The sequence below is a fragment of the Halyomorpha halys genome, unplaced genomic scaffold (assembly GCF_000696795.3).
Source record: "Halyomorpha halys isolate HHAL.00 unplaced genomic scaffold, Hhal_1.1 Scaffold418.1, whole genome shotgun sequence".
Taxonomy (NCBI): Eukaryota; Metazoa; Arthropoda; class Insecta; order Hemiptera; family Pentatomidae; genus Halyomorpha; species Halyomorpha halys.
Window position 1 is genome coordinate 905526 of NW_027109309.1, and position 14124 is coordinate 919649.

Consider the following 14124-nt stretch of genomic DNA (forward strand, 5'->3'; position numbering starts at 1 on the left):
TCTCTCTCTCTCTCTCTCTCTCTCTCTCTCTCTCTCTCTCTCTCTCGAACACTCAGTACAACAGATGGGTCTAATGTAACCATTTAGTTTAGATTTTAGGCATGGGAACTTTTGGACCAAGCTTCATTACCGACGGATGGATGTTGACTCCTTATGTCCTACTTGTATATGCTGAAAACTGCTCAGCACATAATTGTTTTTTAGTATTTAATTTTAATTTTTTAAAGAATGATTTACCTCCGCTGGTCACTGAACTAACTACCTGTATTACAAAAACTTGGGTATGGGTGGAAAAGATCAGTGGACTGGCCCACTTGAACCGAAGGCCCCTGGAAAGCTAAGAGGCAGAAGAGTATAGCAACAAACTGTTGAAACAACTGCAAAAAAAAAAACTTCAAAATTTTGAATTGTTATATTTGCAGACTTTTGTTAATCAAACTGCAGCTTTACGCCTTTATTTATCGTAAAGCAGAATAAATTAATTTTAAAAAAACTTTTAGATTTATTTTTCTGAATTAATTTTCTTTAGGTTATGTAATCCATTTCTATATAAGTAAATAAATAAATAAGTACATTAATAAATGTATTTTTGGGTGTACGATTTGATATCAGAAGTTGACAAGTTATTACTGGATTTAACAGATCAGCCTATTGCTTTGTTGTCTAAATGAGTATAGCAAGCTGATCTCGAGAGCTATGATCTAATTAAAGCTGTAATAATAATAGCATAATTTGGAATTTCCCGTCTCTTGAGCTTGTTTTGTACAATAGTACATTGTTATATTTTACTCATCAGGTTGTTTATTTTAGTTTATACATTTACAGCACTGACTACGCTAGATTATGCATATTTTATATTTCAGGTGCAAAAGTAATTATGGCATGCCGAGATGTATCAAGAGCTAATGAAGCGATTGGAAGCATCAAAGATGAAGTAAAGGATTTCAAAGATGTTGGAGAGCTTATTGTTAAAGAACTGAATTTATCATCGTTTGCATCTATTAGAAAATGTGCTGAAGATATTAATAACAATGAAAATGCAATCCATCTATTAGTTAACAATGCTGGTGAGGATTTAGATTATTCTTTCTTGCTTTTGATGATTAAAAAAAAAAGTACTTATATATATTCTGGAAGAAAAACAAGTTGTTACCTAACATTCTTGATATTGAAAAATGATAAATCTATGTTTTTTATACCCCCTTCCTGGTCATTTCTGGGATACAGAGGGATTGTGAATAGTGTACCACCCTATTCTAACCATGGTGAAGGGTCAAGTTTTCATTTTGTGGGACTGCCACAGAAATATAAGTCGACTCCCAAGGTCGGATTCAAACCGGCACTGCAGTCGTGAGCCAGTCAAAGTTGGCACTTAGGTTTTTATTTGCCACAATGGTTATATTTAATTTTTTTTAAAGTTTATTATTATTATTATTATATATGTATATCTTTTAAAATGCACATGTACATTATAAAATCTCTAATTATAATTATTTATTCTATGAAATGGGTAAAGTATCCATAGTATCTGTTTATTTTAATTTTTGTATCGATTCTTTAAGTTTTCAAAAGATTTTTCATTTTATGTTCCCTTTTATTTAAATAGAATAAAATGAAACTATTACTGATTTTAAAAAACTGTGTATGTTTTAGGTGTTATGATGTGCCCTAAAAGTAAAACTGAGGATGGATTTGAAACTCATTTCGGTGTTAACCATTTAGGACATTTTCTTTTTACTTGTTTGTTATTGCCTAAACTAATCAAATCAGCACCTTCTAAAATAATAAATGTTTCATCTTCTGCACATGAAAGTAAGTGTTATTTTAAATTCACATCAAGTGTGAAATTATGTTTCTTGGTATTTCTGTAGTAGTTAGTGGATCAAATTAATCCCTCCCCCCTTATTGTTACATACTATTTTAGGAGGAAAAATGGATTGGGAAGATTTGAACTTCGAAAAGAAGACTTATAACGCATTAGGAGCATATAACCAAAGCAAACTTGCAAATGTTTTATTTACTGGAGAACTTGCAAACAAACTAGAAGGTAATATAAATATTTATCTATTGCTAATGACATTCTACAGTTCATGAATACATATTCCTAATTTTTTTCCTCCCTTATTTTGAAGGATTTAAAATTTTAAGTGATGTAAATACCATATATTATATGGATTCTCTAGGCATTATATGTAATAATAATTATTACTTTTATTAATAAAAATGCAATTACAAGAAGTATTTAAAAAAATTACTATGGCAATGGAATATCTATCTGCCGAAGGTTGATTCAAAACAATAATGTTCATTTAAAACAAAAAATTAAATATTAGACTGGATTTTATACATAAGTTAAAGTTATATATAGAACCAAAATTTTTACAAAAATGTAATTATACAATCAAATTTTTTTTTTAATCTGATCATAAAATGAGCTTAATACCAGATCTTTTATGATTTAATAAGTTTACACATAATTTTTAGTCATCATTTGTATGCTAGGATTTTTTTTATATATTTAATGTTATCAAATATGTTATTGGAGACTGTTGTGTATACCTGTAATGGTATATCTTTATATTTAATGCATAATATTTTTTTATATTGAATATTTTAAATTTTTTACATTAAACTGGCTGCTGTTGTAGCAATTTGTAAGTTTCATAGAAGTAATATAACTGTATGTTTTGTAGAAAAAAAATGTTTATTTCAGGAACTGGAGTAACGACTTTTTCTGTCCACCCTGGAATTGTTAAAACTGAGCTTGGTCGATACATGGATGATACATATTTCCGTGGTGCTAGGCTGGTAGCTAGAGCACTTTTCTTACCATTCATGATATCTCCTGAAGAAGGGGCTAAAACAACATTGTATTGTCTCTTGGCTGATAATGAAAATGAATCTGGATCCTATTATAGGTAAATTAAATTAATATCCTATTTGATTAAAAGTTTTATAAAAGTTAATGGTTTAACTGGAATTTTTGGGATGCATGAACTTTAACCTGGGCTAACTTTGGTAGTTTTTGGAACCGTTACTTCTTTTTGTGGTGCAAGAGTTAGGGCTCTCTAGCCAGGAACCCCTTACTCATTGTCAGTGCAATGATTTTTGTAACTAATCCTTAATCCTTTGGCTTTCAGCAACTGCAGGCTCAAGGAACCTTCTCCTTTAGCTAAGAATGATGAAGATGCAAAAAGATTGTGGTCTGAAAGCGTAAAACTCACCAATTTGGACTTTGATCCTTTTAAGCTAGAGTAATAGAGCCAATGTAAATAATATTTTAATATCAAGAATATGCCAATGTTGAAGTAATCATTACAAGTTATTATCTATCATCCAATATTTCCTTCAAAATATATTTTTTCAACTTTTCATCTCTTCTCTTCATGGCTGTGATAAAGTAATTATAATATCCGTGTTGAAACTAATCCTGAGGCATATAACCATTGATCCATATAACCATCTTATTTATTGTTATTTATTATGAGTTTTATATTTATATATAAATATATTATTATAGTTTTTAATTCTTATTTATTTATTGTTTTACAAGTATATTGCCTATTTATAAAAATATATTTTATTATTCTTATTTATTTTTTGTTTAATGTTGAAATATCCTTCCTCCAAATAATAATTTTTTTTTTAGCGACTATTGGTATTTTTTGCATCATTATCACCACCAATAATGTATTTCTTATTAAAATTTAAAGGCAAGTACAATTTTCCTAAGTTCTAAATTTAAAAAAATAAATAAATAAAATAAAGGACACTTATAAATACAGTTTTTCTTGACATGGCCTTGATTAATTGGAAAAATCTATTTATATAGGTTTATATTCATTTAGTGCTAGCTTATTTTGAAATTCAACTCTGAAACAGCATTTTAAAAATAATAACTTTAATATTAGTTTGTTATTGAAAGGAAGTAACTCAACAATAAAGTTGTCATCCATTCGATTTGAACCATTATGAAACGACAATCCAAGATTATTTCCAAAAAGAATTAGTTATGTGTATTGTGGCCAATTTCATCAAAATTTTGATTTCTGCAATCAAAGGGTGTATCACTACTTTACTATCCAAGTAAATAATAAAGCATCTTAGTGTTGATTCTGTTTTAACCTCATTTCTAAAGAATAAATTCTCAAAAATCAATTTTAGAATTTTATACTAAATGTCTTAACTACCCCTGAGGCAGTGGAGCATTGCGCCTCTTTGCTGAAATTTCTTGTTATGATTTGAAATTTATCACCTTTGTCGACCAGGGCCCTGTTTCATAATAAAGTAAAAATTAATACTATTAGTCTTGTCGATTTAACTTAATGTAATTACACTGACTTGTACAATAGTAACTTGTACTTTAGTACTCTTTAACTCCTGTAATTTATCTAATAGTCCTCCCTATTATGAAAAATAATAAGTATTAGTGTAATTAATACGTTGTTGCTTGTATTTTGAACTAATACTATTTGCTTTCATTATGAAACAGGGCCCAGGTTGGAAAGAAAATCAATTGTATTTGTACCATCAAGGATTATTAGGAGAAGCATGAAAGCTGGTTTTATCACTAAGATATTGGTGAAATCTGACAAATATTTTTCTAAATCACTATTCCTCTTCCACCATTATCAAGAGTTCAATAAAAAAGTTGAGAAGTGAACTCTTTATACTATTAAACAAACCTCATAAAAAGTAGTGTGGTAAAAGCACTTTATTTCTTATGGATGAAAGTGCAAATTGGATAATTAACACTTTGACTGTGGCTTGATGACACATTATAATCAAGCCATGGTGGCTTGGAAGCATGTTCGTCAACATCGACAAGTTATTGTTAAGAAAGGTCACTTTTCCAGCTTGCATTTGGAGTGGTAGGAAGAACTCTTAACACCCTTTCACCTAAGATTGTCGCGAACCGTGTTTAGCACTGTCCTAGCTTCCACCAGCTATGATTCAGTTCTGCTGCTTTTAAGGATTTTTACATTCCTTCAATTTTATTTCCTTAAGTCTATAAGTGTATTCTTTTATTTTATATACTTCCAATTACATTTTTTACATGTTCAAACTTTTTTTTTTATTTAGATTATTTCACATTGTCTAACTGTAACTGTTTTAAAGAAAATGGTGTGATATACATTAACTTTCAGTTAAAAAGGTAATTCAATTAAAAAATCTACAAAATATGTACTACCTAATTGCATACATAGAATCAGTGGCATTTATGGGTTAACGACAATAGTCGTCATAGTTAAAAATGTATTAACACTATATTCGGTTAAATATTATAGAGTATACATTATGTAATGCTTATTTAAATTAAAAGAAAAGAAAATAGTAATAAAAAATTGTGGTTTTCCAGGGGAGTCCTCGCAGTAATACTGTTATTAATTGTCAGATTTGCAAATTCATGAATGATGGTTTAAAGAACTGAATGACTTAGCAAAGAAAGACCAGTGTGTATTTAAAACTTAAAACAATATAATCAATATAGTATAAAAACTTTGTATGATTGAGATTTATAAAATATCTATATAAAAATAATTTTTATCACATATAAGTTTTCATAATCTCATAGCCTAATATAATTTCTTAAAGGAACCACTCACAAATGCAGTCATTTTAGTATATTCCTATCGAACATAGTTATGACAGTTAGCGCTTATCTAATCTAATCCGAACACCTTCAACATTTGGTCGTAGTACAATATGTGCTATAGGCTTCATAACAAAGCCAGGCTCTAAGCTTATTCTAAACTGGCGCAGCAGATGGCTCACAGAAGCAAATAGCTCCATCATTGCAAATTTTTGGCCTGAAAAGATTAACATAATCTTAATATAAAATAAAATTTAATTAGTTTTAAATTAAAAATCAGGTAAAAATAAATATATAAGTATTTCAGTATTCTATCATTGAGCCAATATTCATGGATCTTATTTAAAATTGTTTCTTAAAAAATTACCTATACAGTTTCGAGATCCTGCACTAAAAGGAATGTAAGCATAAGGATGCCTGTTAACAACATTTTCTGGGAGAAATCGATCCGGATCAAATTTTTCTGGATCTGGAAAGTTTTCAGGATTGCGATGATGGTTGTAAATAAAAACCGCTACATCAACATCTTTGGGTACGACATGACCACCTGCAAAGTTACAAAAAGTTAGTGATAACTTTTATCATGTAAGTGCTAAACATAATTGTGCTATTAAATGAAAAAAAAAACCTGTGATTGGCATTTCCTTTTTCAATCGTCTTCCTATGAAAGGAACTGAAGGATAAAGTCTCATAGTCTCCTTAATAACTCGCTCAAGATATTTTAAATTCATTAGGGCTTGGTAAGTTGGATTGGAGTGATGCAGCTTTTCTATGATCTCTGCGTATACCTTTTCCTATTTTTGGGAGAGATATTTAAACTGTCACTATGTTTACATAAAAATTATTAATTAGTCGAAAAATATGTCTTAATTGTTCAAAGTTATAGATATTAAGAAAATCTTCGTTTTTTTGGATTGTAACGTTTGGACATTAATCATTGTACTCATAAGTTAATTATAAATCTTGTAGAGTAACTTCCCTTAATCTCTGATTCTATGATAATTTATTAAATTGTATCAAAAGGTTTGTGACTGAGCAAATACAATTGGCTCTTGATAATTTAAAGTTTTTTCTGGGCTTTGAAAAACACTTATGCACTTTCATATTTGTGTATTATTTTAAAACCAAGGTCACATTGTACACAAATATTTTTCCTTCCTTCATCATCATTACCAATCAGCACGACAACCCATTACTGGTTCTTTACTTCTAGATTAATTCAACTCTTATTATTTTGAACTTTTTCTCTTGTCCCTTGAGTTTCAAATTATCAAGAGTTGGCTGTATGAGTGTGATGCATCATTTAATAGTTTTACTACTGAAATATTGGTATTTTTTTTGTATTATCATTTACTTTAAACAGTTAATCATCAATCATTGATAAAATCATCAATCATACTGGTTAAAAGCTATCATTAGTGAGACAAGTGATCATAAAACAATTATGTGAACAACTAATCATACCTGAACATCTTGATGAACTGCTAAAGTATAAATGACAAAGCTCAAAGCAGAGGAAACTGTATCATGTCCCTGTAATAATAAATAACCTTATCAAAATCAAATGTGTATATGATTAGAAGACAGGGTAAGTTTTAATTACATATGCATAATATTTCGATAAACTATTTATTAAAATTTCCACTTCAAATGAGCTTATCTTTCATATGTTAGGAACTTCTGGTGTATACTTAAGTTCATTCATGAAGCAAACAAATATTAGGCACATTTTGTTTTATTCTTAAGGAAAGAGGCATGTAGATGGAAGTCGAAACAAGTAGTTTCGGGAATAGAAAATGACAAATTTTAGAAGTAGAGACAAGTCCCCTAAAGGGAAGATAAGAAACATTAACTAATTCAGTTTGGACTACATAATTGATAGATGCCTGGAGCTTATATAAAGAAATAGAAGTAGTATTAGTTTTTTCTGTAAAAAGAAAACAGGGTGTATAATATTTAGTACCCTTAGGCACAAATTAAATAATGAAGACAAACAAATTTTAAAAAATAATAACCCTAATAAAACATTATTTTTAATCATAAGTTTTGATGTATAATTCTCTTCGATATTAATAAATAATGAAACATGTTTTAGAACCTTACAAATGATTTTATCTTATAAAAAACTACTTACTGCAAACATGAATGTGTTAACTTCATCGAACATCTCTTTATCAGTTATTTTTGCATTATTGAATTGTAATTGAAGTAACATGTCTAACAATGCGAGTTTTTCCTTTGTACCTGAAAGTAATTGGAATGATTTAGGATACATTTAAAAAAACCTAACATAATTCTTCATAAAAACAAACTTTATAATATGAAAACGTAAATGTTAAAGCCCCCTCAAATCGACTATGTCTTCTTGTTGGAAGGCTTTAAATGAACAAAAAAAACTGGCTCGGATTAAACATTAATTTGGCCAATTTAAACATGGTAAAAAACAAAACTAAAAACTGGCATAAACAAAATATACAAGTAAAAATAAAAGGGCCTTTCAGATAAAAATAAAATTAGATAAATAAATTAAGAAAACAAAAGAAACAAATTTACAAACAATATAAATATGTAAAATAAATACTACACGACGAAAGGGTTGCTCCATTCCGATAGGTCAGAAGAGTGCTGCCGATATGAGTAGGTCGCAGCTCTTGTTGCTAAATAAATCGCTGCAATGGTCCAGAGTTGTTTTGGTGGTTCATTGATGGTCCGAATATCGAACAGTCGTATTGTATTAGGCGAGCCGACAAAATGAACGCAGACAGGGCTGCTAATGATGCTACCAGGGCCACTAATTAGTCGGAACTGCAATTAATAAAGTCAGAAAAGGTCTGGTTCCGAACTGTAATGACTCACTAACTCACTAAAAATGTCCAAACTATTAAATTATAAGGGCAGACAGGGCTGCTTAGACGCTACCACGGCCACTAAATAGCCGGAACTCCCTAAAAAAAAAACTAAGATGGTCGGTCCGTTGCTAGGTGACGCTTCTTAGCAACAATGATCACCCCTAGCAACTGTCTCTATTACTCATTATTACAAACAAATATAATTACACATTTTTCTTTTCAAATAACTAAATCTAAATAAAACAATACAAATAAAAATAAATGTAACTAAATTAAATACGAATAAAACTATATAACTATACAACTAAAACTATAAAACTAAATACTAAAAATACTAAATACTATTTACAATTATTTACAAGGTAATTATCTATTATGGCGTTAACAGTAAATATGTATATTAACAATTCATTCATCTAATTAATTAATGTAAATCTGTAGACCACAATAAATTATTTAAAGGATTACCTGAAGTGTTATTTCATTTTCTTAAATAACATATTAAAATATATTTACCTATATCGTTTATATCTTCAACCTTTTTGAGATTTTTAGCTTCTATTCTTTTGCGTTGTAGTATCTGAAAAATAAAATTTCATGTTCATCAAAAAAAAAAAAATTCTTCAGTTTTAAATTATAAAAATACTAACCAATCTGGCTGATATTAAATAAGCTGTCGAAAGTAAAAGCGGTGTAAGTCCCTCTTCTCATGACACTTTATTTTTATATTATTTTATTATTTCTATATTATCATATATATAGCTTGGTGGGCTTTACATGGCTATTTTATTTTAACAAAAATTTCAGTCATTTCAAATGATTACAATTTTTTTCTTTAGACTTATGGCTTCACTTCCAAAAATCAGTAATGGCCTTAATATTGTTTTATAGTTAAGGATGGTTATACTTAGTTTTAATCCAGAATTTCTATTGTTGATAGGATACAGTTTTGCTAACCTTGCATAGGTTTGGACTAATTTGACTTTGATGTGGTGATCCCCCCAGTAAATGGAGGATCAAGGTGAAATCCGAAGTATCTACAGCATCTCTGGCAGCACTGCATTCAAATTCTTTACCTTCAAGTGAGTCTAGATCAGGTGAGTGATGGGCGTCTAAGCCTAAAGATTTTTGTAGTAATTTTTTCAATTTTAAGACTTATCATTCATTTGGTAAAGTATTGCTCCAGATCATTGAGGTGAGTCTGTGCTATATTTCTGGTCAATACAATATCACTATGTTGAGAGAAAACTGCTCTATTGTCAGCAAGCATATTTATGGAGGTACCTGTAGACTGCATGATCATGAAGAAATGTTAAAGAGAATGGGGGAAAGAACAGAACCTTATGGAGTACCAACATAGATATGTCTGGTAGAATTTCTGGAATTAATTCTGACGGTAAATGTTAACCATTGAGGAATGAGCACAGAATATCAATCAAATATTTCATGTATATGTATAGTTCATTATGCCACTTTTTCATTACTGGCTCATATAGCAATTAGATTAAGTTTTTTTTACAATTATAAGTAATTACGTAATATATGTTTAATTTAAGCTAGAAAATTTTCTCCTGAAAAAATTTCTATGAAGAAAATATATAATCTTTTCTTGTAAATCAATACAAATTTTAAGATTTTTCATTCGAATTGTTAATTTCCAATTTAGTTGGAACAATTTGTCATTTTAAATAAGAGACAATATTTAATAGTGTGAAAGTTTTACTCCATAGCTAATTATTAATAAAATCAAGAGAAGAATAATGAATACCTTGCACATATAGTCTTTCACATAGTCTATACTTTTGGATTCCTGCTTTTTATATGCTGAGAGATTAAATATTGGTTGAAAAAAATACATTAACTTCACAGATCGAACTATTATAACTTCAGTTAAGCTAAACAAAAAAAAAATTAATTATATTATTACATCTTTCATTTTGAGGGTAATGCTATCAAATTTGTATTTGTAGATATAAATATTATTTTAAATTAAAGTCATACCTTTTAATGCACTCAACAAATTCAGAATTAGTTCGCTGAGCATCAACATTTGTAGACATAGCCGTTTCTGAATAACAAATTTCATCAATTATATTTCTTGATATTTAAAAATGATTCTTTATAATCGCAATTTCATTATTCTAGACTGGTTAAGAAAACATAATGAAGTACATTAATAACACTCAGATCAAATTATATCTGTTTTACCTGTAATGACATCCAGAGAATAGTTGGCAATAAGTGGTTCTATATCAAAATAACCAGTCCCGACCTTTTTTTCTAACACTTCAGAAAAAATTTCTAGCTTAGAATACATTATTTCAAGAAATCCTTCAAGTATTTTGAAATGAAATGAAGATGTTATCATTTTCCTATGGCTTTGCCAGATAGGTCCTGCAAAATTTTAAGAAACTAAATTATAACATTTTCGTGAAGGTTGTTACAGAAAGTATTATTATTAAGAAAAAAATTTATTTTTAAAAATTATAATTCTTATAATAAATAAATAATATTCAAAATGAGTTTTGAGGTATTATATTAAACTCCATTTAAAGAAAAAATATTTATTAATTAATAATTACCATCAGAGTTTATAAGTCCTTGGCCAAGCCATGGTTCCAGGTAGCTATAATTTATCGCTTTTCTTAATTGGTGGTTGTCAGATAATAGTTTCTAAAACAAACGATTTTCTAGATTGGAGAGTTATCCTGAACAAATTGTATAACCCCTAATGAATAGTTCTAAGCCTTAATTACAGAAAGAGTGAATTGAAATAAGAATGCAATAATGATAAGAATATTTTTTTTTAAAATTGAATATTGAATTTTATTTAGCTTAGCTAAAAACAAAAAAAATCTGGATGGATGAGAAAGGGGGGAGTGAAATCAAGCAAATTAATTTTTAAAACAGCAATAAATTTGTGTTGAAAGTCAAGATAGAATAGGGAAATCTAATTCTTCCATCATAACCAAAAATGAGAATTCATAAAAATAAATAAGTACCTATTTCTATTCTTTCACTAACAAAATTATTTTTTAGTAAAATATAGCATGATTAAAAAAAACTTTGGTTCATCATATTTATAAAAACAATTTAGTTGATCAAAGTATAGGTTAAAAATTTAAATTTATTATTATATAGATTCATAATAATTCAGAAAAATTAAATTTAGCTAGAAAGGTAAAGACATTTCAAACATGCCATCTCTAAATTTGTTAAATAACATGTCTACTGAAAAATTGGAAAAAGATTTAACCAAATAAAAGAAATTAGTCAATATGGAAATTTTTTCAAAAATTTAATTACACCTACCATACTCGACCTTTATAATAATAGATCTGTAAATTCATAGATCTCTTACTCTAATGGAAGTTTAATTTTTAAGACTTAAAATATCTCCATTGAACCAATATTAGTTTGTTATGCTCTAACTAATATATCCAGTTCAGAATATTTTATATTATTATTATATTTACTATAGTACAGTTGAAAGTTTGAATGAATGAAGAGTAAAAAAAGTTATTTCATAAAAAAGATTTAAGTATTTAAAGTACATATGAATAAGTAAATTATCAGTCAATGTTTTACTGATACAGAAATGATTAGGACAGAAAAAAAAACAAGAACAGATAAATGTAGACTGAAGAAAGCATATCTCACATCAACACTATTGAAAAATCAACTAGAAAGTAGTCAACCCGCACACTAATGGACTTTAGTGTTACAGTAGCTGAACTGCTGTTAAATGTACTGTCAGCTATCAAGCTATACCTAGTGCCACAGTACTGTCATGACCAACTATTTTACAGTTCTATCATTGCAGTGGCTGGCATAGTTCTTGCCGTGGATGTAACATGCAAACTGTTACTGAACCTTACAAAGTACTGCAGCCTCACCCTTCGTGGGTTGTAGCGATACAGATTTAATCTTTTAGTGTTATAGAGTAATTTATAGAAGAAAATTAGTAACGGTTTCAGGCTGTGCTGGTAAGACCCTATTTGTTAAGTTAGCCTGGAAAAGTGTTGAAGGCCCCTGCCTTAGAATGTACTGGAATTACTTTGTGACACTTCAAGTTGGGACTTCAACACATACATAAAATGACTTCAGTCTACAGAACTATCTTTGGAGTACTTCCAATTTAGAATAAAATCAGACCATTTCTTTTTAAGATGTGCCACTAAGTGATATTTTCATTAAGCTAATGATTTAGAAAAATATAATTTACCTCGATGTCAGACAGTGTTCTTAAATATACAAAGCAGAATGGTCCTGTCCAAAGAGCCAGGACATCCTTGCTGGCTCCATTTCTCTCAAATATTGAACACATGTAGCTCAGTATACCTGAAAAAAAAAAACATAATAGTTCTTAAACAAAATTAAAAAAAAAAAAAAAATCAAGTTTAAGGCCCAAAGTGGCAAGATCATCTTTACTATAATCATCTCAATCAAGTTTTGGTCTACCCTTTTAACGTCACCAGTTAGCTCAGCCCTAATTAACTTTTTAAGGATTCATAAAAATGACTAACAAACTTCTCAACAATGCTTTATGTTTTTTAAACTTAACTTGCTGCTTAACACTAGATAGATAAAGGACATCTTTATGCCATCATAAGTGATGTTCCTACATCATACGCCTCTAATTAAATACGGTGTGATTTTATAGGGTGTTAAAGTTTAATTTTTGATTCACTAATATCTAGAGAACTGTTCATACAATCAATCTGCTAATGAGGACATTAAAGCTGAATCCATTCAGAAAATAATAAAAAATATAATGACTTGTAAATATCATAAATCTGAATATAGGAGGAATATGATATTGCTAGTAGAGAACTGAAGATTTGGGATGAACATCTGCCGACTTCGAACAGTTGTAAATACTGGATCTAGATCAATTTCTTGCAGTCCTTGACCCCAAATGTTTTTGAAGTTAGGTCGATGGAGAGGACATAACCAGATCCAATTCCTAAGGTCATCGACCAATGGTACTTCATTAGACATTTAGCGCCCGCGAGTAATTACGTCATGTGTTTTCTACCTCTAAATTCTCCTCTTAATTTATCATTTTTCGGTCCGAATAATTTATGTAATACTTTATTTTCAAAAACTCTAATGAGCTGCTCTTCCCTTGGTGAAAGAGATCACGTTTCGCATCCATAAAGAACAGTGGAAAGAATCATAGTTTTGTAAATTCTTATACGTGTTATACATATATTGTTTTGTACTTTCGAATTTTTTCAACTAGTACATTCTATTCACTCTATTTTCATTATGAAAAAGAGCAAAATAAAGATAAGCGAAACGTAAATAGCACCCTTTGATCTGTGCCCAAAAACCAACACTAGATGTTAGTTTAAAGGGGCCTCTACATGTTTGCCAAGCCCTGGTGAACTCAAACATGCGCGAGCATGTGGATGGGTGGCTTGTACGAGTTGGCCTAAGCTCGTTGCCGATCCGTCGAGAGTCGGTTTTTTGGACACAGATCAAAGGGGTTCGTGAGAGCGCTCGTGTAACATCTCCACCATTGTTCTTTGTCTAGTTGCAACTAGGGATGGGATATCGATATCGATAATATCGGAATATCGATATTTGGTCTCCGATATCCGATATTTTGATATCGATAATAAGGAACCGATAATATCGGAATATCGATATTGTCTCCCGATGATATCGGAATATCGG

The 14124-nt window shown here is 29.5% G+C and overlaps 2 protein-coding genes across 2 annotated transcripts in view; one reads left to right on the forward strand and one right to left on the reverse strand.

The window, feature by feature from the left end:
* LOC106682489 (retinol dehydrogenase 12) overlaps positions 1-3592 on the forward strand; it is a 4602-nt gene extending 1010 nt beyond the window's left edge. The window contains exons 2-6 of the mRNA XM_014423373.3: positions 864-1067; positions 1654-1812; positions 1925-2047; positions 2714-2918; positions 3141-3592. Coding sequence (XP_014278859.1) covers positions 864-1067; positions 1654-1812; positions 1925-2047; positions 2714-2918; positions 3141-3258 — 809 coding nt within the window. The 3' untranslated portion in view covers positions 3259-3592. The remainder of the gene's footprint in view (positions 1-863; positions 1068-1653; positions 1813-1924; positions 2048-2713; positions 2919-3140) is intronic.
* A 1844-nt stretch (positions 3593-5436) lies between these two features.
* On the reverse strand, positions 5437-12783 carry LOC106682501 (cytochrome P450 4C1; the record flags this gene model as incomplete). The annotated part of the gene is given in 11 exon segments (XM_014423392.1): positions 5437-5810; positions 5961-6140; positions 6222-6387; positions 7058-7126; positions 7728-7837; positions 8959-9022; positions 10211-10337; positions 10444-10510; positions 10651-10836; positions 11025-11115; positions 12668-12783. Coding segments are annotated over 11 exon segments (1334 nt in total), but the record flags the coding sequence as incomplete, so codon positions are not given.
* Positions 12784-14124: the final 1341 nt, after the last annotated feature.